At 36.7% G+C, this 26,128-nt stretch overlaps 2 protein-coding genes across 8 annotated transcripts in view; one reads left to right on the top strand and one right to left on the bottom strand.

The window, feature by feature from the left end:
- Window positions 1-635: 635 nt before the first annotated feature.
- On the top strand, window positions 636-14,642 carry LOC134539624 (uncharacterized). 2 transcript variants are annotated; one of them, XM_063381807.1, is made up of 3 exons: window positions 636-838; window positions 5,170-5,519; window positions 7,313-14,642. In XM_063381807.1, exons 2-3 carry the CDS (start codon window positions 5,263-5,265, stop codon window positions 8,487-8,489), a joined length of 1,434 nt encoding a protein of 477 aa, XP_063237877.1. In that variant the 5' UTR covers window positions 636-838; window positions 5,170-5,262; the 3' UTR covers window positions 8,490-14,642. The 2 variants fall into 2 exon arrangements, with proteins under 2 accessions (XP_063237877.1, XP_063237876.1); XM_063381806.1 differs by having other exon boundaries at window positions 636-3,618.
- Window positions 14,643-24,318: 9,676 nt separating this feature from the next.
- LOC134539623 (T-complex protein 11-like protein 1) overlaps window positions 24,319-26,128 on the bottom strand; it is a 37,894-nt gene continuing 36,084 nt past the window's right edge. For all 6 annotated transcript variants that reach the window (XM_063381800.1, XM_063381802.1, XM_063381799.1 and 3 more), the window contains exons 10-11: window positions 25,648-25,814; window positions 24,319-24,783 (exon numbers count right to left, since the gene is read on the bottom strand). In XM_063381800.1, the coding sequence (XP_063237870.1) occupies window positions 24,590-24,783; window positions 25,648-25,814 (361 nt within the window). In that variant the 3' untranslated portion in view covers window positions 24,319-24,589. The remainder of the gene's footprint in view (window positions 24,784-25,647; window positions 25,815-26,128) is intronic.

Raw genomic sequence — 26,128 nt, 5'->3', positions numbered from 1 at the left:
GTAATTGTGTTTGGCGCGAAGGGCGCCATGTTGCCTTCCGCAAGCCCGGATAAGTGATGGGAGCAGTGACAAATTTTGTTCCTGTGACACGCCGTGACCAGTGACATGAAAGTCACAGGGTCAAGTCACCGTGACATTGTCACTGTTAGTGACTTTGCTGCTAAAATGTAAAACCGGAGTTTTTTTTATTAATAAATATAGTGTAACATAATCTCCTAATAATTGTATATTTTTATATATGTGACATACAACATGTAATCATTGATAAACCAAATTAATTCATAGTTTATTGGAATTATTAACTATGCATTTTTACACATGAAATAAATATCTTCTATATTATTTATAAATATTTTTAAATAAAATATTTTTTATTAAAATATAACATTAATCATCACATTTTTTAATAATACGCAAAACACGAAAACTTGGCAATATCCTACTTCACCGAATTAACAGTGTTTGTTTGGCTTTTTTTTTTTTTTAATTTGGACAATAACATTTAGTTCAGATTCACAAAATTTGTGAATCATTTAAGGCCCTGTCACACTGTCAAATTTTAGCTTCCAACACCTTCCAATATGTTGGATCCAATATCTTTGAGGGTTGTGACGTCACGTTAAACGTCACTATCGCAGCCATGTTTATTTGAGAGATTGAATGTCTAGAGTTTCCTTCAAATATTTTACGTATAGGACTGGTTCTAAAATATGTTGGATGTTGGATGGGATCAGCCAATCAGAGTTATCTAAAATAAAGCGGCCGCGTTTGTTTCCGTTTCCGAAGTGTAATAGTTTAAATATCAGCAATGGCGAATACTACTTGGGAAAGAAATGCAGTAATTGAACTAATACTATTTTATTTCCTGCTGTAATATGTAATTGTTATTGTATATTATCCTCCAATTGAATCTGTATGTACGGAAGTGCAGGTTAATATATTTGACTAAAATAAGTTACTGTAGTTTTGGAATATTATGGTCCTTAAACCAGAAAACATCTTCTATTCAACTTACGATCATTATTTGACTGCTATACCAGTTTTGCTTATGTTCAGGTATTGTTGATACACTAAATTAAAACAGCAAGCATTGCGTACAAAATGTGCCATCAGGAATGAGGTATCAAAACTAGGATATGCATTTCGGAACTTTTACCTACAAATCCAAATTAATAACACCTAAAATAAATTTTAAAATATTTCAATTCAGAGACTTAATGTAACTAAAATTATTTTGGCTTACCCAATCAATCTTTCTTATAAGTCATTGTTCTCCTTATTTCACAATAGCTGCTACTCTGTAAGTATTGTCTGGAATTTTCTGGAATATAGACTCAATTTCCTGACAATAGATGGTACTGACTTATGTTAAAGCAGCATCTCTGAGTAAGCAAGTAGCTCTGGTGATTTGCAAGAAAGGCCTAGAAATATTAAAATTCTGCCTACGTGTTCAATTATTATTATTTAAGTTTTGAAAGTAATACCATTTTTCATGAATGTAAATATTTGTGTAGCAGATCCTTGTCAGTAAGCCTATACTTTCCAGGCTGTACGAAACAAGCATACCTGGTCAAATATCTCGTTAAAAAATTATTTTAAAGAGATAATGTGACTGAGGTGAAGTTAGCTTAAAGGCTCAGGTTGAGGTTTGTAACAGTAAATACACTTAATTCAAAATAAAACAAAATTGCCAATTTCTAAACACAGCAAAAATTAACACATTCACTTTAAAGTATAGGAACAATTTTGATGAAATACAAGTGAAAGTGTCCATACAACAGCAGCTAGTTGGGTGAGAAAATAAGCGGGAATGAGAAGGGATATGCCTACTTGCAGATTTACATTTAATTATATGTTTTATTCTTACTAAACATACCTTTAAATATTGTTTTTGAAGAGCACTATAAATTGCACTACAAATTTCAGGTAAAAATTTTGAGATGGTGTTGTGTGGAATACTTGTAGAGAACATAAGGGACTTAAATGATTCCCCTGTCGCCAAAAATCTTAATGTAACTGCCAGCCTCTGCTTTGCTGGTATAGACTGGCACAAATGAGTATCCTTCTTTGCAATGCGAGACTCCACAATTGAAAGAAGAAGATCAAAACTTTCAGAATCCATTATTACATAGTTCGGAAATGAATCGGCATCTTCGTATCGAAGTTCATGACAAAAAGGGGTAATACACCATTTGTTTTCCGGGAAAGTATCCACTGTCTCGTCCACCATCTGCGTTTCCTTTTCTTAGATTTCTCTTCTAGTTTACTGAGACTTGCTACAATTGCAATTACAGCTACAGCTTTTGAAACACTTTGATGCTCTTAATGCAGGCATTGCAAACACCTGGAAAACATAAATTTTAAACTGTGTATGATCACAATATACCTAAATTGGAATATAACCTACTTAAAAAAGCCCGCGTTCCTTGACCCAAAATTTGTTTTTGATTCTAAATACTGTCATTTACAGTTCTCTACAGAATGTTTGGTAAAACGAGCTCACTCAAAGAAAATTGATAGTGTGAAATGACTTCAAATATATTTTACATTGCTCGTCAAATAATATTGAATACAATATATTTGAAGACGTATTTCATCCAAAATCACCCTTCAAATTTTGTTGTCCAATTTATTGGATACAATATATTTGACAGTGTGACAGGGCCTTTAATGATTTTGAACAGAGTAACTGGACACACCAGTGTCGCATACCTCGCCGAGAAAGTACTCGTGTGTCACGTGTCGCTGCTGCGGCAAGTCACCATTAATTTCCCGGCGCCGTTACTCTTAGCGACCTGCGACCCACGCCGCAGCGACTTGCACCGCGGTGACTCACTCGTAGCGACACGTGACCCGTGACACGCATCGCAGTGACAAGCGCGAAGAGACGTGACATTGGCCCTGTTACTTATAGCTAAAGTCACCACCGTGACACATGACATTGCAGTCGCCGTGACAAAGTCACCGGTACAGTAAATATTCCCCATCCCTAGCCCGGATCTCTGCCCAGTCAGTCTCCTCCTTCAGCCAGCCGAGAGTGGACGTCTCTGCAGACACCCCGAGGACATCACCGTTGTTTCACCGAGAAGTAGTTCTGTTAATTAATTTATTAAAATCGTTTTCTTTTTATCCTCGGGGCCTCTCTCGGTCGGAGAGAATGCTTTATTAATAATTATTTACTCTCCGGAGTTTTCTATCATCTGTGTATTAAGTAACGGCTTGAGGCGACCACGTGCGTGGTTCGCCTCCTCACCTAATTCGATTCGTGCCTCGGGCGTTTATAGCAGTATCACGGAAGGATTGTGTAAGGGCGTGTAACGTGAATAATAAAATCCAACTTAACTGAGTCACGTGTCTATGTTCGGGGGGCCACGTGGGTCCCTAACCTGGTCAGCGGCGTGTGGGACGCCCTGAGAGCCCACTGCGGTAATTAGGAGCGTGCCCGACGCTGAGAGCGGGCTTAGTTAGGGACAGGTGTTGCGTTAAGAATCAGGAGGGCTAATATCTCGCCGCACACGGGCCACGTAACGCCCTGGGTTAGAGTCTCCAGCCGGGTCCACGTGCCCACTCACGTGGTGGCGCCCATTAATTTCCACCCAGAATCCAGCCTCAACACCGGTACGCCCTCAGAGTTATAATACATTCAAACGGATGTGATATTTTCCATATATGGGAGTTACAGTGGTTTTTCTGTTCTTCAATAAACCTTCCCCATTTCTACACCTTTTGTGTGATTTTGCCCATTAACGAATTGACCGAGATATTCCACTACCACTACTAGATTTTATGTATTAGTATGGAAGTGATATGTAAAAAATTATGACAGGTATTGCGTCTACAAAATTTTGATATAAACTTTTGAGTTGGCGATGGTTTTGGGGTCTGTGGACCAGAAGATGAAAAACTGGCCACTCGACCTGGAAAACCTGGAAACCTGGAACTGTCAGGGAATTTTGTAGCTACAGGGAAAAATCAGGGAAGGTCAGGGAATTTCTTAAAAAATCTGGAAATTTTTTGTTGAAACAGGATATTTTTAAAATATTACTAGTAAAATTGAAAATGAAAGGTAGGATTTATGTTGAATTTGTGTTTTCGAGACCTCGTGTTGTCTCGTTACATTTTGCGGCTTTCATACATTAAGTTGGTGCATCTGTCTCGCTATTATTTTATGGTTTGTAAATCCGTTATTCGGTTCTGTTGTTTGCATGATTATTAGGCCTTGCATATAACCATCTGCGCATGGCTTGTTACAGTTAAATGGATAGTTTTTGTTGTAAAACTTTCTTGTGGCGTGTTTTTTTTAAGATTGTGAATATATCTCAATTTTTGCTTTAAATTTTAATTAATATTGGAATTTTAACTAGGCCTACACTGTGCATTTGTTTCTCTTTTTAATTTTCTTTGTTAGAAATAAATATTTAGCATGATTTGTCTGCATGTATGTGTTGTTTACAATGGGCCTTATTTTTAAATTAATTTTGCCGATGATTTTGACTGGTGAAAAAAACCTGGAAAAGTCAGGGAATTTTTTCAGCTGAATTGAGTGGCCACCCTGTATAACAACAAATTTCCGAAAGTCGCACCATGGTAATGGCTACCATAAGTAGTATTTGAAGCTTATGTTCAGTGATAAATTGGGATTTGTTTTCTGCAAGATTGTACATTTACATGCTTTTTATATGCAACAAGTAGTAATTCACGAATAAAATTACAATTTACTAAAAAAAAGGTATACTTTTCTTTATTTATATAATCATTTTTATAAAAAGAAAAGGGTTGTCTGTAAATGGGGTTTATGGACAATAATTTTACGTGATAACATGAGTGGAAGAGAGATCGATGCGTCACAAGCCGAACGCTTTGGTTGATCGTGTCTCTATCGCTTGCACGCTCGGCTCAGGCGGAACGTGACAATGAGTCATGCTTTTTCGTGCGTGCAGCAAGCGTTCAGCGATTTATAAGACGTTATCACGTCAAAAATTTCAAAAGTTAAAACTTTTTGATTTAAGAAAATGCATTACCATTTTTTTTTATTTTCTTTAATTTTTTCGCTACTACATATATATTTTTCTGTTTTTTTCTTCACTGCATTTTTCTTTTATTTTGCTCGGACGCCTGTGAAACGTGAGGATGGAACGGAGGAGAGGAACAGGAGTGCTGTGTGCCCAGGGGAGGACATGCAGGAGCGCCGTGTAGTCGCCGTGTCGGCGGTCGCCTGCCTGCTTGCGCCGTGCCACTGGGTCGAGGGACACAGCAGGGACGATGTGTGGGCGCGAGCCCGCCAGTTCCTGGACCGCGCCGTGCCCTCGCACGAGCACGTCGTGGCATCGCTCCTCCGGCAGCGCGCCTGGGCCGCCTACTGCCACGGCCTCGCACGGGCCCTGCGGCGCAAGCGCGCTCTCTGCACGGCGCGGCACAGCGACGTCCCGTACTCCGTCCGCATCCAGAGCGAGGCTCGCCCCGCGTAGCAGCCGTCCGCGCTTTCACGGCCGTCGTCCGAGGCAGCTCGGCTTACCTAGGTAACTGCTCCCTGATGATGGCGACTGCCATGTCGGCCGAAACATCGGTGAATTAGTATTCGCCAAGGACACGGCTACAACCCAGAAGCCAAGCTACTCCATAATAAAAGGTCCCAGTTTCAATAGTATGTTATAACAGTTTAATTTAGTATTTACAACGAATCATGCTACTAATTGAAGGTAAACTAACCTCATTTTTCTTATAAATGTTGCAAATGTTCAATATTGGCACCTTTAGTGTAATGGCACATGAAAAATTATTTTAAGTTATTTATATATAGTGATTATAATTTGTAAACGAGTTATAGATTACGTGTTGAAATTGAAATTTTATACTTAATTGAAGCCATATGTCTAGTATTTCAAGTAGGTACATAACCAAATGCACCATGTGTATAAATGTTTCGTTGAAAAACTTATCAATAGCCAAAGATTAGTAACCAAAATACACTACAAAATACAGACAATACCTATAAATTCAATAGTTAAGCTTGTACTGTCCGCGCCAGGAAAGGTGGCACTTCTCTCCGCGGGGGTGAGGGGTCATGTTGGAGAGAGGGGAAGTAACTCCCCACGTATACCTGCGTCTGTAGCCTGCAACCTACAAACATTGTTCCCTCACAGCAGTTGAACAGTGGTAGTAGGTTACGATGGATGCTAGAGAACGTCCGGTACGATTTAAAAAAGTCATTCATAGTGATGAAAGAGAAATAGTGAAACGTGTTATGGAATGTTGTGACCGCGAAGCTAGAAATAAGTGTTTAGAAGTGCCAGTCCACAAAGCTACGGACAGAGTAGCACACTACACTGGCGTAAGCCGTAGGTCTGTCCTTAGGATAAGGAAACAAAACAAAGAACGTCCACACGAACCTCAAACAACTCCTGGTAAAAAAAAGGTATGTAATGTAAGGGATCGTTATAATAAATAATGGTGTTTGGGGAAAGCAGTTTTGTATTCCATGTTACTATGATAATTTGCAGGGGCGCGGAAAGAAATTGCCCCGGGGGGGGGGGGGGGGGGAAGAGAGACAATGGTGTAGCCAGGATGTGTGCCTGGGAATATAGTTGTAATGGGTGCCTAGCTATTTATATTGTAAACACCAAATATAATTAAATATTAAATATGACGTTTGTTTTAGTGAAGATGTGAAAAATAAATAAACTATTTTTTAATTAATCCAAAAATCCTCTCCACCTATTTGAACGGGAATTTTCGGCATAGAAAGGCCGCCTACTTAAGCCCAATATATACGTTCATTAAACACAAAGACCCGATGGAAAATCAGGTGTAGCCTATGTTCGTATGTGTCCGAATTGTAGTTTGTGCTGAAATTGATTCGTAAAAACTGTCCAGTTTCTATTTAAGTATGTTTGTTTTATTAAGGGGGTAGAGTCCTAGATTTAATAATTTTTTTAATCATTACTCAGTAATTAATATTTATGGCTTAATCTTGAAATTTGGTGGTAATCATGACACAGTAAAGTACTTATCAGACCTTTTGAATTTGAATTGAGTTGCCTGTCATCCATATTATTTGTTGAGGGACTGAAATTATTGACTTATTAGAATATACCTAATTATGATCATGCAGGTCATAAAATGGTTTTAATATTAACAAAATAGCACTTAAAATTACTGTTAAAACGTGATGTATCTCATACTTAACCTAGTTTGAAAATATCGGATATAAAAATATAGTAATGGAGAAATCTCAACAAATTCATGAAAGTAAGGAAACTACCCCCTTAAAGCTAACTTGTTGATTCTAATTTAAATTAACATGTTTTTGCAGGCCAAGAAAGACTGTAAAAATTGACGTTTACAGTTTTGATAGAAGAGTTATTCGAGATACAATTCACGAATTCTATATTGTGAAAAAGGTTGTGCCAACAGTCAACAAGCTATTACCAATTCTTAAAGAAAAGATCGGCTGGATTTGGAGCAAATCATCATTGTGCCGACTTCTGAAGGAAATGGGTTTCGTGTGGAGGAAAACCCAAGACAAACGTGTAGTACTCCTTGAACGAGCTGATATCGTTCGTTGGCGGTCAAAATACCTTACTGAAATGAAGAAAATAAGAAAAGATGGAAAAGAAAAATTTTTCCTTGATGAAACTTGGGTTGACACAAATTTAACATTCAAGAAATGTTGGCAGAAAAAGGACGATATAAACTGTGTTATGAGTATAGGAAACGCAGCTCACAGACTAATAGTTTTGAATACTGGTTTGAGAAATGGTTTCCTTCCAGGAGCATGTGTTGTTTACAAAGCTAGTGCTACAGTGGGGGATTACCACAGACAAATGAACTCTGTAAATTTTGAAAAATGGCTTTCAGAAAAGGTACTGCCAAATCTACCACCTGCATCGATCGTAGTTATGGACAACGCACCATACCACTCCAAACAAGTGGACAAGCCACCATCAAAATACGATGTTAAACGAGAAATAGTGGGATGGCTTAATAGAAATGGGGTCGAATGTAATGTGACTATGAGTAAAACAGAGCTACTAGATCTGCTGGACAGACATCGACCACAAACAAAAAGGTTTAGAGTTGATCACCTATTAGCAACTCAAGGTCATCGGGTTATCAGATTACCACCCTACATGTGTGAATTGAATGCTATAGAGCTAGCTTGGGCAAAACTTAAACGTCTTGTGCGAGAAAATAACACCACCGGTGAATTGTCTCTCCAATCATTGCAAATTCAAACCACACAAGCTATGAATTCTATTACCTGCAGTGACTGGGAGGGCTACTGCCAACACGTACAGAACACGGAAGACAAATATTGCAAGAAAGACCACTTAATGGACGATATTCAAGACGAATTTGTCATCACCATTGGGAACGACAGTGAAGATAGTGATACCGGTGAGGGTAGTGAAAACAGTCCCAAAAACAGTGATGGTTACTGTTCTACATCCTATAAAAGTAACGACAGTGTTTTGGCAAGTCCATTGTGAGTTTCCTGACATGTGCAACACATTTTGTACGTTTGAAACAATATTATATTTCAAATATATCTCTATCAGTGTAGCTTGGTATTTCACTCATACATTTCTGAATTGTATTTAATTCATTGGTATTGTTTATTTATAGCATTTGTAATGCTATACTTTCAGCCTTATTAATATTATTATTATTTTACCATTCATGTTATCACATTTTTAATATCACTACCATATTTGCGATAGCAATTAAATTGCTTTTTAAGAAGATTATTTATATAGTATTGAAACAATGTTAATGCGTTGTAAGATATGTGTTATTAGGATATTTGATTGTTAACAGCATATATACACATATATATATGATTTGAAGCATAAGTGACAGTAATGCCTAAGACACTTTGTATAGCATAGCTATACAAAGACTGCAGGGACATTTCAGCTGTGCAGTAATGCAGTACCGTGAAGAATGTTTTATTCACATTTCGATGTGACATAAATGTTTAGTATTTTAATTTATGTATAATATTTAATGTGTTTTTTTTTACTGAAAAAAATTAGTACCTTGCCTTGAAAGCTGTTGTAAAGTCAATGATTATGGTCACATGGTACAGGTGTATATGAACATTTACTGTGAAACATTTATAAATATATTCATGTAACGGAATATATGACCACGTCGTTACTACTATCGTCCTCGCTACAGATGATCGTACCCTCTGATCCGAGGACGAGAGAGCTGGAGTGCCACCATTCCTGGCGCGGACAAATGTTTTCATGTAAGAGAATATACGGCCACGCCGTTACTGCTGTCGCCCGTCGCTGCGGGTGGTCGCGCCCTCCCATTAGCCCGAGGACTAGGGAGCTGGAGTGCCACCATTCCTGGCACGGACAGTATAACTAATTTCACTCTCGCTAATTTTCATTGGCAGAAATTACCAACCACAAATTGAATCATAAACTGGAAATTCGCAGTACAGGATGGCCATAAAATAATGTCCCTGTTTCAATGGTATATTATAACAGTTTAATTAAACTATTTACAACAAATCATGCATCAAATTGAAGGTAAACCAACCTAGTTTTTCGTACAAATGTTCAATATGTGCACCTTTACCTATGCGGCGCACATACAACCTAACATTCAATTCTTCCCTCTCTTTGGTTAACACGTCCGGAGTAATGTATGCAATAGCCTCTTCAATTCTGTGTCTCAACTCTGGAAAATCGTCAGGTAGCGGCGGTACCTAGAAACTATCTTTTATAAAGCTCCAAAGGAAAATAAAATTGCATGGCGTTATGTCAGGTGAACATAGAGGCCAGCGTAAAAGAGCTCTGTAATCTCGACCATTGCGACCAATCCAACGGTCATCTGGCTTTAAAGCATGTAGCAACGCTAACCGGTGTGGACTTTAAACGAAACACACGCTGAACTGAAATTACTGATTGTTAGCAAATTGCAGAACACAAATTGCTTTATGCTCAGGAGTTGCCATTTTGAGTTACTCTTTAATTGTGACCTTGAACAACACTACAACGCTTACAGTTGATACTATTAAAATTAATAAAATACTGTACTGTTGCAAGCACTGCTCTAAGGGAGGGGTAGTAAGGGAAATCCTCCCCCAATTCTGAATTTAATTTATTTTTTATATTGGATTTATATTTATGTTTCCTTTCATAGTCTCTAAATTCAAAAATTGAAATGTGAAAGCGGTTTGTGAGAAAGTCCAGCTCCCACTAGAAGTATGAACGTACAGGATGGATATGAGAGCACTCTAAAAAAAAATGTGATACCTAATCTTTTAGTTCTCGCCAGTGATGTTAAATATCTAACCTTGGTAACCAGCAAATTCATGTTTTATCAAGTTGCAAATAAACTCATAATACAAATCTCGGATACCAAAATTAACACAGAATACTTTAAAATAATTGAGTGTGTGATAAATATATGAAAAGTATTCATTTTAGGGAAAAATTGTTAACATTTTTCACCTTTTTAAAACCTTACTGTAATCCTGTTTAAATAGATGGTACTTTTTCTCAGGGCTACCCGAACAGGAGTACCGAACGTAACACATACCTCAACGCTGAACCTGTGACATTTCCCCCTAGTCCGGAATCATCATTGCCTGTGTTTTTGAGGTTATATGTACTTCTTTAGGCGTGTTGAGGGTGAAATTTTAGTATGCACCAGAAATGCAGTGAAATAAGCGTGCAATACACTACGGAAGTTTGATGGGTTGCTAGTCCAATGTGCATGCACGCAGAAACTGCTATGGCCATGAGCCAAGGTCGTCAAGATTGTGGACTCATGTGTGGCTACTGCACCTGTGCAAGTTTCGCGAACATTGGGGATTTACTAAGTGTATTGGTGCGCTAGAGAAAACTGGTAGTGAATTTATCCTGGAATACATTTTGCAAACTTTAATAGCCATGAGAAAATATAATAACTTTAAAAAAATTGGTTGTCTGTAAAGTCGGTTTACGGACGATAGTTTAACGTGACAACGTTATAACAAAACATTGATGAAATGATTGCATAAATTTATGAATAAAATGGAATCATTTTTATTGAATTATCACTATTTTGTATGGATACAAAGGAGGAGTGAAATGAAATCTACAATTTAATTGATAAATTTATTTTTATTTGCACTCATTAATTCAAATATGTTTATTACTTTAACGAAGAGATTATTTTAACTATAACTTTTATACATGTTTGCTATTTAAATTCTTCCAATCTGTGTTATTCTGTTAAGGATAGGACGATGATAGGAAAAGTAGGAAACGAATGGGAGTGTTTCAAGTTTAATGTGCCTCGAAAAAGTCAAATCGATGGTTGTTCCAATTGAGTGGAAGAGAGATAGATGCGGCGCAAGTGTACAATGATCATAACGGGACACTGCGTAGCGGGACAATGAGTCATCCTTTTTCGTGCATGCAGCCGGCGAACATTGATTTATTAGACGTCACGTTTAAATACCTATAATTTCTTATCCAGGTAAAATGTGTTGGGGCGAACATAGCGTCAAGTGTATTTAATGTGTGGTTGGTTACGTGTAGTATTCCGAACATGGGGCTATCTTTCAAGTATTTTTTGAACTAAAAGTGTTAGTCCAATAACTCCCAGCTTGGACTTGTTTTTTGAAAAGGAAATTTGTTAAAATACTGCCCATCTTGTAAAAATTCATTAAACAGTTAATTCTAAAAATGTTTCTGCATACATGGCATTATTAATATATTAACCTCAAACATTTTAAAACACATATTGTAATACTAAGTACGTATATTTTTGTATATTTGTTTTTGCTTGAACGTTGGAAATCAGCCTGTAAATTCTTCCTACAATTAATTTACAGGAATAGATAATTAAAAAAATTTGCTGGTAAATAGAAATTTTTTCGTAAGTTAACTCCAAGTATTTTTTTTTATATGACAAACTAATTTTTCACTACATACTGACAGACCAATAAAATGTTTGCTAGCTATATAATTCTCCTTAATCCTATGGAAACCTTACCTTCCATGTGCTGTGAAACAAGTTAGGTATTAATGCAGCAAGTAAATTTAACACAGATATAACTAAAAACTGGGCTGCAGTCAATCTACAATACATATTAGTACATAACAAAAGAGAGTGCATGTAACTCAGTACATGTGATACAAATGAAACTTATTTGGCAATTCAAACCTTGATTCGTAAATATATCGTAAAGGGTAAAACAACAGAATGAGAGAAAGAATACAATTTTCTAAACATAACACAGCATAGGATTTTTTGGCTTTCATTTATTTTTCAAGTATTAAAGGATACTAACCTTTATTTTAATTTATAAGAAATTTGATTCAGATAAATTAATTAATGAACATGAATAAAAATTATTACTCACTGTTGAAATACACCATAAACTGCACGTGTTACTGTTTCTTCAAACAATTCTGTCATTTTGGAACACGCAAAATCTCGGAATGAAATATGAAATTCACGACAGCGGGAAATGCAGGGACTGTCTCAACAGAGCTCTCTACACTGCTGGTTGAACAAGGAGAGAAAACTAGCATGCTGGTAGCAAATATAAAATTCAAGGCACTCATAGCTGACTGTTCATACTACGTATATCTGTTTTCTGAAACCAGAAGTACATGCTCACTATTTCTGTCATTCTTTTGTTCATCCATCTCGCTTGTTCTATTTTTTTTTTTTTTTGGGTGGGGAACGAATAATTGACAAAGAGAATGAAAACAAGCCCAGAAATGTATATAGCATAGTGTTCTCTCTATATCTTTTTGGCCAAGTTCGTATTCTCTGTGCTTTCAACATCAGAACCATTCCACAACAACGTTTCACAAAAAACGGTGCATTAAAATTTGGCTTTGAAATTTTACTCTCATCACCCTCAAAGAAGTTCCACTTCAGAATTAAATTCTATGTAATTTGTGATATATACGGTGAGATGTGTTGCTCTCTGTGATGCTGGCCCCTCTGCTCTGGAAAGGGGCGGCTCGTCTGGGTCCCAGTGACCGCCTTGTGGTGCGGGCAGGAGAGACCGTGTCTCTTCCAGGGACATCAATGTGGCACGGGTTCCCCGCCTGAGCACGCACAACGTTCCCGCGGGTAAATGATTCGTCGAGACAGTTTCCGCTGCACGGCCGTTTGCCGTACCCGACACAAAACACCGAACCTGGTCCCCTGTAGAGCCAGCTGTTAATAAACGATGGGAGGCAATCTGCCTGCGACCCGGTGGGTTTTCTCTGGGTGGTTCCGTTTCCTTTCCCCCAACAAGCAAGTTTCGTGCCACTCCCACACTCCGACAGGTCTGTTCCTACGGCAGGGCAGGCGGGTCTCATGCCATAATGTTGGACCTGCCTGGGGCGGTAAATATGTAGTTGGGCGATATGTGTTAAAAAAAATTTTATAAAATCCGAAAATACTTTTATTCTATGCTCTTTAACTTCCTCTTTTCATTAAAACCGGCGGAGATAAGAAATTCCAAATATGTACTAGGAGATATCAAATTTTTTAATTTTCATCACAATACCTGTGCATTCATGCTGCTTTCAAAATTGTTTCTTGTTTACGAGTATAAAATTTATTTTTTCTTGCGGCGTTCACCATTGTTTACCCGCCTCTGACTTAGGTGAGTTTTTAACGTTTCAAATTTTAATGTTTTATTTGTTATTTGGATATTGTTGCGCAAGTAATAAATAAAAAAAATTTACGTGAGTTCCTACCGTTCATCCTTTGTCCCAGTTTGTTAGGTCAGGTCAGTTACATTATAAATACTTTAAATCTAAACAACCATTAAAATTAATTTATATTATTTTTAATGTCCACTTAGTTTGAAAGTAAATATTTATAATGTAACTGACCTGACCTAATCGACCATTTTTATTAATAAGGTATTCACGAACACACTGCAAAATAAAAAATTGTGGCGGTCGAATGATTGCACAGGTCTTGTATTGCAGACTAAGAACGGCGATATCTCCTAAAGTATTTGGAATTTCTTATTTCCGCCGGTTTTTATGAAAAGAGGAAGTTAAAAGGCACAGAATAAAAGTATTTTCGGAATTGAAAATTTTTTTTTAGTAAATATCGCCCAACTACATATTTACCCCTGGAACTTCAGGTTAAGTACACGTACACACACGAGTCTGATGGTAGCGGACTTCCGTGTGTTTACATAAGTGCAATGCACGAGGCAACAACATTGTACGATTGTTTCAACTTCGTCGCGAACAGACCGTCTGATAGCTGGAGGGGTTTGTACATTTGTGAACGAAGGCATGTCACAGTGTGTTTATATATAGCTGAATAGTTACACAATGGTTTTCTTTGTTACTTTGGTTTGAGCAAACATTCACTTGTAAAGTAGGTATTCTGATTTTTTCTCAGTTTGGAGCAGGGCACAGATTGATTACCACGTTTTATTGCATAATCATCACACATTTTATACTAAAATCAAGTTTTGAAAAGTAGAGGTGTGATTTTTATGCAGTTTGTTGTCTTTTCATTAGTACTTGTTCATTATGTGCTGCTGTGTGTTTGCCTGTAACAATGTTGTGTTTATTTGTGGTTTTTTTTTACTTACTACCAAGGATTCAAAACAGTTCCTAAGCATGTGACAAATGATTTAAAAAATAAATACAAATAAAAATTTATTATATTAATGTTTATTTCAATACATGACACACCTAAAATGAACAAAAAATAGATGTGTACAATGCCAGACTTTGGTTTACAATTATAATCCATAAAATGCAGTTTAGTCTTATTTATTTAATTTTGTTAATGTTAAAACTTTTAAATTAAAACTAGTGTTTACATTATAAAACAACAATTGATGCTGAATAGTACATATAGAATGGTTTGGATTTCGTTAAAATATCACACAGCACAAATTATAAGTGAATAAAATTAAGAACAAATTTTATTATTTCAAAAATTAATATAAAAAATGTATGTTGGATTATGGTATTACATTTACCATGAGTGCAATTAAAATGGTATCACTAAAACTATCATTATTGAATAATGTAAAAATATTTTGGTTCTTGGTAGTATGTTTCCAGAACAAAATCTAAGCGATAAAGCAAAGGTGTAGATATTCATAGTTATGAAGACAACAGTAGACAACATACGAGCTATGACAATTGATTCATGCAAAAAGTAAATAGAGTGACAGCTAACAAATACATTTTTTTATTTTGAAAATTATATGTTTCTAATAAAAGAAAAAAAATTAAGATAGATACTACAAACATAATTTTCATGGCATTTTTTAATTAATTTTAATTAATACTGCACAGCAGTTAGTTAAAGAATTAACAGTTGCCAGTTTGATTCAAATTATCTTATTCTAAGTTAGTTCACGGTTAAATGAACACTTTTAATACTTTTTTTAATCTCTTTTTACGAACACACTGTATTTTTTCATTAAATTGCAAAATTAACTCTTTATTGTACTTTGTACTGGGTGTATTGACTAGTATTCATAAGTCAAAGACTTCAAACTGTAAAGTTTCTACAAAAATACAAAAAGATTAGGATCATGCATATTTTCGTCTGAATTACATAAAAAGTGTGTGAGAAAAACTTTCATTAAAATATTCATTCAAAACATTTTAAATTTTGTTTAACCTATTAATGAATAGGCTTGGTATTCATAGATAACTTCCAAGATTAGTTTTAAAAATGTTCATCAGCGTGAATGTACACAGGTATATAACGTAAATAAATTTGTGGAAAACTAATACTACAAATGCTACTATAAAACCATTTAAAGCTTTCAGTTTCCACCAAAAAATTAAATGCAACTAATTCCTGCACAAATTGGTAACTGCATTACAGAAATTCTCACAAGTCAAAAACAACATTCTTTTTTTTTTTTAACTTTCTCTTTTTTTTTTCTTAACTTTGCCATAAAAATGAACATCATGAGTGCAGTTTTCTGGCTATGCTAAGCATTATCATTGTCCACATGCTAACATGTATTCTCCAACTTGCCTCAAGAGATCCCAATTCCAAAAATCATATCAGATGTGTAATATTTTTTAACGATCATGGAATTCCCATAGCCGCAACGCAACCTCTGGGCAATCACTCAACAGCAAATGCAGATGCAGCATTTTTAACAAGTTGAAATAAAAAAGGGACCTAGAGCCGAAACCCAAATGTTCAACGTTATTCCATCAAAGTATCGTATGTGCCTTGCCTAGAAATCTTTAAACAGGAGCTGGTGTCAAACTTTGATTTCTACTGTATTTCCATCAAAAATTAGTGAATAATTTTTTTTTCCTGCTACATTTTCCTTAATTAGGGTTTTGAAATGCAGTTCCTTTTGAATTTTGTCAGTTAGGTAAAACACATAACTGCTCACTCGTTCGAAACAGGATTGTTTTGCACTACTGCAGGAGGACGGAGTAATTGATAAAAAAAAAAAAACCCAAACAAATACAGCAAAACCCCTTATTTGCACTTTTCATGGGGACAAAGTAAAAAAGTGTAAAAAGCGGGAAAGTGTAAATAAAGGGAAAAGCATAAAAAGGAGTACAGTTTACCTTATTTAGAATTTTTTTCCTTTTGTTTAATAGCACATACTACAATGCAGGTACAAACACACTAACAACAAATTTTACTTTAGTATTTAATCAATTATTAATTTACCACATTTGACAAAAATAAAAAAAGAATGAAAGCCAAAATGTTTTTCTGATTACTTCCTAAAAAATAAATTTGAAATTTTCTTCTGCTTGCTTTTTTGGCTGTTCAAGGAGATTATTTGCCTCTCCAAATTATAAATACAGTTGCAACCGGCAGGGTTTATAACAAATACGGGCTACATACACATTGCTCACAGTAAAAAATTTTTTAAGAAAAGGCCGCAAATTGATGAATATTTACCGTCAATAGCGCGCCAAACGCGGAGAAAGGTCATTGTACTCGGTCAGCTGCTGTAACGACGCGGCGGCGCATGCGCACTCTATGCTCCGCCCAGACTCATGACGCCATCAGCCGCCAACCAATAGATGCGAGCTTAGCGGAAAAAAATATAAGCTCCACCTCCCGTGTACCAATTTTATCCAGTTCTAATACCAGTTTATTGGTATACGCACCAGTTTTCTCGCTGCCGTGACATGTTCAAGTTTACGTTTATCATGATGTCTTGATACCAATAATTAATTATTTACGATCCCCAGAAATAAATGGTTAGTTTAAAAAATATGGCGTCAACTGTACAATACTTCCCAAATTATAAAAGACGTATAAAACAGTTACCAAGACACCGCTCATTTTATCTTGTGAAGTTTATGTCTCGTACCAGTATTTCGGCTAAGTTGTGACATAAATACAGTATCAGAACTTACAAGCAGCCATGTTTGTACATTCATGAGTTTACGTTTTTCCCTCGTGCATTTTAGATTGTCTCCTGCTATAATTACTCGTACTTTTACACGCCTAGGCTTAAATTATTACATGTTTAGAAATAAAAGCAACTTTTCATGTTATAAAATATGTATATTTTGCTATTTAAAATGTTCATTGCCTACTAGCTCCACGGTATTTTCTGGTTGTTTATGGTTGTTCGTGACGTAAATAGCGGGATTGATTCGATTTTTGAGACGTAATTCGCGGGAAAGTATTGTATTGGACTATATGGGAACCAAACGGGACCTGAAGAATATAGTGCAAATAACGGGAAAACGTAAATAACGGTAACGTAAATAAGGGGTTTCGCTGTAAGTGCATTTCTTGATTCCTACAAACTTGAAATCCCCTGAACTTCGCAGGTTCTCAGTCTGGGTGTGGCGGTTCTTCCTAGCATACGGACTAGTTGGTGCTACGCCATGCACTTTTCTCTGCTTATCGTCACAAGATGCAGAGCCCAGGTTAGCTAGTGTCGGTGTTTTGGCTGAATCTAGTTATGCATATTTTTAAAAGGTACTATTCAAAAATAAAAACATAACCACTCAAACAATAATAGTATATATATAACATATAATAAATCAATATAATATAATTTAATATAATCAATAAAATATAATTTTTTGAAGAAGCACCCTTAAATTATAAGTTTTTTTTAATGTCACATCAGTGTTATTTTCATCAAAATAAACTAGCCTTTTGAATTGAATAAATATATACTTCAGAAATAAATCCTACGTTTTTACTACTGAAAATAAACATCCTCCATGTATCACAAGCTATAAGATACGTGGTGTTTGATTTAACAGCAATTAGGTACATTTTTCAGTGCCATTTGTGTTTGAAGATGTTAATTCACATCAAAGACAAATAACTATCAAAATAAACTGGTTTCTCAGTTCTTAAACACCTAATTTTGCCAAAAGAAGCCAATGGATATCATTTTTACACAGTACAATAGAATTTCAACTCAAAATATTGGATTTTTCAGGACACTCCTTTTAGTGAATTGCTGTTTCTTCAAACGGATACTGTAACCTGTTCAGTTACGATATTATTACATAATTAGTATTTTATTTAACATATAGGTAGTCATAAAATGGTGTTATAATAGTGAGAAATGCCTTTTTCTCTAATTTCTTTTCTTTAAGATGTAACAGTTTAGCACAAACAACTACCCTTATTGTGCAAAGTTACGGTGATATATTATGGAAAAACATCAATTCAGAAAATTTGAAATTTTAATTGGGGAAAGTCCGGGAAATTCTATTACAGATTTATGTGGCCAACCTGGGCAATGCTTCATTAACATCTCAATATTCCTCATCATGTCTCATGACCGTGATGTCGGCGAGATGTAAAGTCCACAGCAATTCATTCATTTCTTCATAATCCTCACAACTGCAGCAAACACACACGTGTTACTGTGAGGTTCCAGTTAGACGGCCGCCGTTGCGTGCCCGCTTCGAAGCGTCTGTCACGACATGCTTGCTGCTCCGAGTCACCGTGAGTGACGTGCTTGTTTGTGATCACAACAGTGGACCCAGTGTCATTGGCCACGTGTGCGCGCGTGAAAGTACAGAGGTGTGTGAGGAGCCCTTGCCTTGGTGTGTCAGTGTGCCCGATGCCGGGAGCAGGCCAGGTCGAGCTACCAACGGCAACTGCTCCGAGGATGCGAGTCACATTCCCCACACGGGCGACATCACAACCCTGAGAACCGAGTCCCAGTGATGTCCAAGTTCTTCAAACACGGTGGTGCGCATTAAATATCACTTCTTGTAAAAAAAAACTGCCATAACCTCCACTATGTCAAAGTAATGGTGTTGTGTTTAAGACTAGTTACATCTGCAATGGGATTGAGTAAATAATATGAATACATACTATGTAATATAATATTTATGGAATCATTAAGAACTTTAATTTTCAATTAAGATAAGCCATTCTGTTAAGTGAAAGTGATACAAAAATTATTTGACTTTAATGTAAAGTTAAGTACCTAACTCCTATTTGTTTAGTTTACATAAAATTATTGAATTACTACAATTGGGTCAATTTTTTGCTCTAGTAAAAAAAGCTGAATATTTAATATAAAACAATAAAATTAACAACATACCTATATATACATTTAGTCTGAAATGGCCTCAGAGGTAAATTATAAATTCATCAAATCTACGACAACTGTGAATGTAAATAGACGTAGAATATAAGGCAATCTCTAATATAATATGACTTAAAACATTATACGATATCGAATGTAAAACACACGTTTGGAGATAAAGTTAATTTGATTGTAACATGAAATATAAAAAATATATTAAAAATAAAACAACTCATATTTTAAAATGACTTCAAAATTAGCTAAACAAAGGCCAATTTCAATTGTGAGTTTTTTTGTGACACAATGTTGTAAAGGAGCCTACGCCTATAACAGCAAGTTGCCAGACTGCAAGTCGGTGAAATGTCCCGCGAGCATGTACGACGCAACAGAAACAGACCTGGGATCAGTGAGTTAAACAGTGTCCTGTGCTGTGTTGGAATCTTATCGGTTTTTTCGACCGTTGCAGCTGACAAGTATTTAAGTCCACTAAGCAGGCAACCAGGAGAGTCACTTCGAAGATCGACACTACTCGCCAGTGGGTCACGGGTTGGAGTCCTCCACAGAGTTACTGTTCACAGCGGGATGAGTCAGCGACAGCAGTGTTCAGTATCTCAGAAATGAGCAAAATCACTCAGCAGTGGTTATTGACAATGATTTGGAAACTGGATTTTCAAAAGTAATATTTTTTATGAAATAGCTCTTTAATATAATTTTGTTTAGTGCTCAACCATAATAATGAAGAGTTCCTTCCTTTAATACCAGTGATATTTTTTTAATAAAGGATCATTATTATGGGATGCAAAAGTGGAAATAAGTGTGTGATAAATCAGAAATGTAATTGCATCAGTTTACGTATTGTAACTTTTGTTTACAGGCATCCCTGGTATAGAAGGCTCAGCTTTAGGAAGCAAGCTCAGTTTCCACCTAAAGATGTTGAGTTATTTCCTGTAATATGTCAATGTTTTTTTTTTTGGCATCCAATTGTAATAAATTAACGGATACGACCTTTAGTGTTCAGGGTTCCAACATCCCGTCCCCCTATTCCTGGTGGTTTAGAAAATAAAACCACCACCAATAATATTAAATTCTTAATTAAGTACAATCTATTTTATGTTATCTGATATTTCATGAGAAAAACTGTCTTTTCACAATCACAAATACAATTTTCTTTAAGAGCTGAACCTCAGCAAAGAATTTTAGTTTTCATTTCACTTTGTACAATTTCATTAGCTATCATTTCATTTTTGCTGTTAGAGAATGCAAAAATCGCACAACCTTAGTTGAAAACCATCTCTGATATTGTTACGTGTCTCTCTCCTTTCTGAGTTATGTCCATGAGACACTGCTTTAGGTCAGGAAATTTCTGTGAGCCTTATTTTTTTTAAATCCCTGAGATAAAGTCCAGTGTTAAATAATTATGATTTCTAGAATGAAGAAAACATTAAACACATCTCATGCAAAAGACTCTTTCGTGGGAATAAAATTTTTTTTTTCAATTATGCTAGGTAGTGTCAGTAGATTTAAATTGATTGTTAATTTTAACTAAACCACTTGAACAATTAAGATAAAAAAACCATCTGAATCAAGTGTGCACAAACATATATTATTTAGTCATTTAAAAGGTTTATATTAGAGCTGGGCGGGATCCCGATTTTTCGGGAAATTTCGGGAATGAATTTTTCCCGAAATTATTCGGGAAAGTAATATTTCCCGAAAATGTATATGGATAATTTTTCTGATAAAATCACTGCGTAACCTATCTTTAGGTGTCGTCGTAACGGAACATAAGTTTTCTGTGATTACAGTAGAACCTCATTTTTACGTACCTGAGATATACGAATTTGCGTAATTAACGTATTTTTTTAACTGGCACCGTCATTTTCCCTATAGTTTTAATGCATTATTTTCCCGTTTAATGCAAAGCATTTCCCGCAATTAATGTTGCATTAGCGCTCCATTTTATAGCTAACCGTGACACAAGTTTAGACGGAACAACAAAAGTAAAGCAAATTGTGTAAACTGTATTTAGTTTACTACGTTCGTTTGTGGCCACGGCGATTTCTCAGCTTCGTTTGCCATTGTAAACATTTTTTTTGTGCCACTTGCCAAGGTGTACCATACGGCCATGAGTAAAACGTTTGGTGATGTGAACGTTCAAAGTCTTGTAAATATGGCGTCTTCGTGCATGTTCGGTGATGTTCGTTTTAACGAATAAGAAATATTGCGGAAAGACGTTGGCGACACTGATGTATATTACATCGAAATGTATTTGAACGTTCATAAATTTGGTGTTTAGGACAAACGACGGTGAAAGCAAAGATAGGCGTTGAGAGAAACTGTGGTGAAATGTTATTTCTAAATATTTACATATCGTAAAGTTTGTCACCGATGCTGTTCCACACACAAAGCCGAGCGCCAGAGATTCAGGTTCCTTTCTCTACAGAACAAGATATTCAATGTATTTTACTCCGGTTTTAAACGCATTGTGATATTATCTGTGTTGGCGAGTATTTTAGTGTGAAGTTGTTTACATAAGGTGTGTGTGTTTACGTACGTGAATTTCATCATGGAAAGTCGCCACACCAAATTAAAAACTCCTATCTGGTCTTTTTACCAAAAAATGCCAGATAATGTGTCTGCACAGTGTAAACAATGCAAAAAGGTTTTAAAAACCAATTTTGGTAGCACATCTGGGTTGCTTCGACATCTGATGCAACATCCAAATTTGAAAAAAGAACTTGAACAGATAGAAGCAACACGGAAAGGCGGAAATATTGGGGAAAAAACTTTAGAACCAACAAAGAAGCAACTTCGCTTAGACGAAGCTTACAAATGGCCTTCAACACATGAAAGGGCCATTTCACTGACAAACTGTATTGGGGAATGGATAGCTGATGCTATGTTGCCATACAGTACAGTGGAAAATCATAAATTTCAAAAAGTCCTTAAAATAGCTCAACCACTTTATTCAGTGCCATCTCGTAACACTTTTTCAAGAAGAGTAATACCTGAACTGTACAACAAAACAAAGGCAAAAATGTCTGAACATATTGCCAATGCAATAAGTTTATCCAAAATTGCTTCTTTATCATTCACTTGTGATTTGTGGACATCTGCTAGCAACGAAGCATTCATGTCGCTGACATGTCATTTTATTGAAGATTTCGACATGAAGAAGTACTGTTTAGGGTGTTACAGCTTTCCTGGTGGACACACTGGTGAAGCAATTAGTGAGAAACTAGTAGAGTGCTTCAATGAATGGGACTTAGAAAATGCAGGGGACAAAGTGGACATGTACATTGTGAGTGATAATGGACGAAACCTTAAGTTGGGACTTTCACTATGCAAACTTAAGTTTACGCAGCTGCAGTGCTTTGCACATACACTGCAGCTTGTATTGCAAGATGCTGTTAAAGTAACATGTGAGATCAAAGAGGTACTGAAAAAGTCACGTTCGATTGTTGGACGATACAAACACAGTGTGCGAGCAACTGAACAGTTGCATCAAATTCAAGAAGAACTAGATCTGCCGGTACTAAACTTGATTCAAGACTGTCAGACTAGATGGAATTCAGAGTTTTTAATGCTGAAGAGATTGTTTGACAACAAGATACCTCTTTCTCGTCACTTACCAACACTGAACATGGACAATCTGCAGTTGAGTGAATGGAACCTTATTGACTCTTACATTAATATATTGCAACCATTGTATGATGCTACAACCCAACTTTGTGGTGAACGTTCACCATTAGCATCAATGGTCATTCCGGTCATTTTTTCTCTAAAAAATTGTCTGAAGGCCTACATCAACACCAATGCAAAACAGGGATGGGAGTTTGCAAATGAGGTACTTCTGGCTCTCCAAGCACGATTTCCATGCTACGATCGAAAAGAGCCATACTATACTGCAATGTTAGTTGACCCGAGGTTTAAGGCTGTTGTAATTCCAACGGAAGAAAAACTTTTGGCACGTAACCACCTGGATAAAAAAGTAAAAGAAATCACACAGGCAACGGCACAACCAGGTATTGTTTAATTTATTTGTAGGCCTAGTTATTTTATTTATACAAAAGCCACTATAGCATTGTGTAAGAATGTGGTGTTTCTTTCTCTTTCAGTAACAACTGCAGGTACCAGTGAGTTGGCACAGAGTTCTACTTCTCTCTGGAGTGTTTTTGACGAACTTGCTGAGAGTGAATCAAGTAACCAGATCATGTCATCAGAAACTGATTGCTATTTCAGTATGCCTGTTATACAAAGAAGTGATGATCCCCTAAAGTGGTGGAGAGAAAAAGGAAAAGATGCGTTTCCTAACGTGTGTAAAGTTGCAATGCAGTATTTAGGCATCCCTGCAACAGAAACAGCAAGTGAACGTGTGTTTTCTTCTGCTGGGAACATTGTATCCCCCAAGCGTATGTCCCTTTCCTCAGAACATACAGAGGAACTGGTGTTCATACACGAAAATGGAGGCATTTCATAGTATTGTTTATTTTTCAAAATTATTATTTTAATACTATGGCTTTTAAAAGTTAAAATGATATGGTTTTGATAGCCCATTTTTGAAATAAATAAATTTGCTTGGATACATATTGCACTTTTAAATAATTCCCGTTCCCGTCCCGTTTCCCGAGGGAAATCATAGCTTCCCGCCCGAATTTTTCCCGAACCAAAATTACCTATCCCGTACAGCCCTAGTTTATATGTGACATTGTCACGCCATCACGCCCAAAGGTTTGAATCACCGGGACCTTCCAAGACATAAGAGGGTTTCTGGATTACTTTGAGTAGTCAGTTAGCACAGGTGTACACACACAGATGTGGCATGTGTATATTAAAAAGAAACTAAACATTAAGTACTGTTAAAACGTAAGTGATACGTTGCACCAGCCGTGTTACGAAAGTGGCTGCGACTGCTGTTTGTGATGAGGAGTTCCGGAAGAAGCGTCGAGGGTAGGCGTCGGCCGCGAAGGGGCATGTACAGTGAGTACTGTTGGAACACATCAACGTGTGAGGCATCAGACGGACACCGACCAGACGCGTCACGGGAGTGGCCGAGGAGCTCCGGGAGAAGCGTCGGTTGTGGTCCTAGGGCACGGCCGCCGCCACCATGTCGTGGTAGTAGCCGCCGAACACGGCGCGGTTGTGGGACACCAGGTGCAGGAACTGGCCCGCCGTGGCCGTCAGCTCCGGCCGCAGAGAGGACAGCCCCGGGGGCACCTGCTGGGGCGCTGCCGTGGGCGACGTGATGCTCTGGTGCAGGAACTCCCGCACCCGCGAGCCTTCGCACCGTTACACTCCGCTCACACTATTTCCTCATTTTCTTAAGATATATATATTAAATTCTTGTCTTGTCCATCAGAAAAAACATAGTTAGAAATACAGCATACGCAAGTTTGGAATGTATGGTTCAAAAAATTAAAATAGTTTTGGAATAAAAATGTAAAAACTGCAAATAAGGCTTCATTAAGAAACTTATTTTTTTCAGATAAATGTAAACTGTCACTGAATCAATATTTGCTGAGTATTACCTAGTTATCAGTACATTAATAAAAAAAACATTAATTGATGTTTAACATCTTAGCTCTCTGTATTCTGCATTTTGTAGGAGTAACATCGTGAATGGAATGGAAATCACACGGAATGGAAATGTGTATCTGCGGTGCTGCCATCTTGGGCGGATGGCGTGAACCAAAGTTCACACAGCCAGAAAACAGAAAAAGAAACCTTTATAGTACCTGTTTAATGAATTTTAAAAAAATTCTTTGTCAAAAATCTTTTCCAAATCCAGGGTTCAGTTTTTTTTAAAAGCCTTTTTCACTTTTATTCCAGCAATTTCATTAAATAACTCTAAATTTTGCTTTGCAAATAGAATGATTTAATAGCTGAAGTAGCTGCTCTGGCTGCGAATTCTACCGCAGGTGCAAACACTACGTGCGATTTGCGTCCAGAAATGTAAGTGAAAACACAATTCCCACATATTTATCACACTTGGCATTGATTTAAAGAATTCTACGTTAAATTTTGTGTCTCGAATTTCCTCCTGTTTAAGTGTATTTGTAACATGAGAAAACATGAACGAATTTGATCGTAACCAAGGTTAGATGTTACACATTTCTGGCGAGGTAAATGAAAGTGCTACTCACACACAAGCTGCCGTATTTTGTGACTAGAAGAACCAATTTCACGAATTTGCCGACTCAGCGTCTCCTTGTTTTCTGGCGTCAATTCCACGGACCCGGTCTCCTTGATGAAGTCTTCCACATCCTTGACGACCTGCATCTCGATGTTGGGGATCAGCCTTTCAATGTCACTGCAGGAAACCAAACAGCGCTTCTTTAAGAACAAATTACAGGAATTACCGTATTGGTCCGAATATAAGGCGACCATTTTTACATAAACGAGAGATGCAAAAATTGGAAGTCGCCTTATTTTCGCACCCAAGACGCCAGAACCGCAAACATTAGTTCCAAGCTGAAAGCTACAGTAGAAACATTGTTTAACAAAACGTTCACGATTTTTTATATTAACTAAAACTTTGTTACCTCACACGGAGAAAAACGATAAATCCACCTAATATTGCAGTAATTCACAATTGTTTGAAGTTGAAAATTAAAATATTTGTTA

The sequence above is a fragment of the Bacillus rossius genome, chromosome 15, assembly GCF_032445375.1.
Source record: "Bacillus rossius redtenbacheri isolate Brsri chromosome 15, Brsri_v3, whole genome shotgun sequence".
NCBI classification, from domain to species: domain Eukaryota; kingdom Metazoa; phylum Arthropoda; class Insecta; order Phasmatodea; family Bacillidae; genus Bacillus; species Bacillus rossius.
Note: the sequence above shows the minus strand (reverse complement) of the source record. Positions and strands in the feature narration are given on the sequence as shown.

Excerpts from the sequence above, each read along its gene's own strand:
- LOC134539624 (XM_063381807.1), top strand. The coding sequence starts at position 5,263 with ATGTGTGGGCGCGAGCCCGCCAGTTCCTGGACCGCGCCGTGCCCTCGC. Across the intron at positions 5,520-7,312 it reads AGGCAGCTCGGCTTACCTAG|GCCAAGAAAGACTGTAAAAA; the intron begins GTAACTGCTCCC and ends ATGTTTTTGCAG.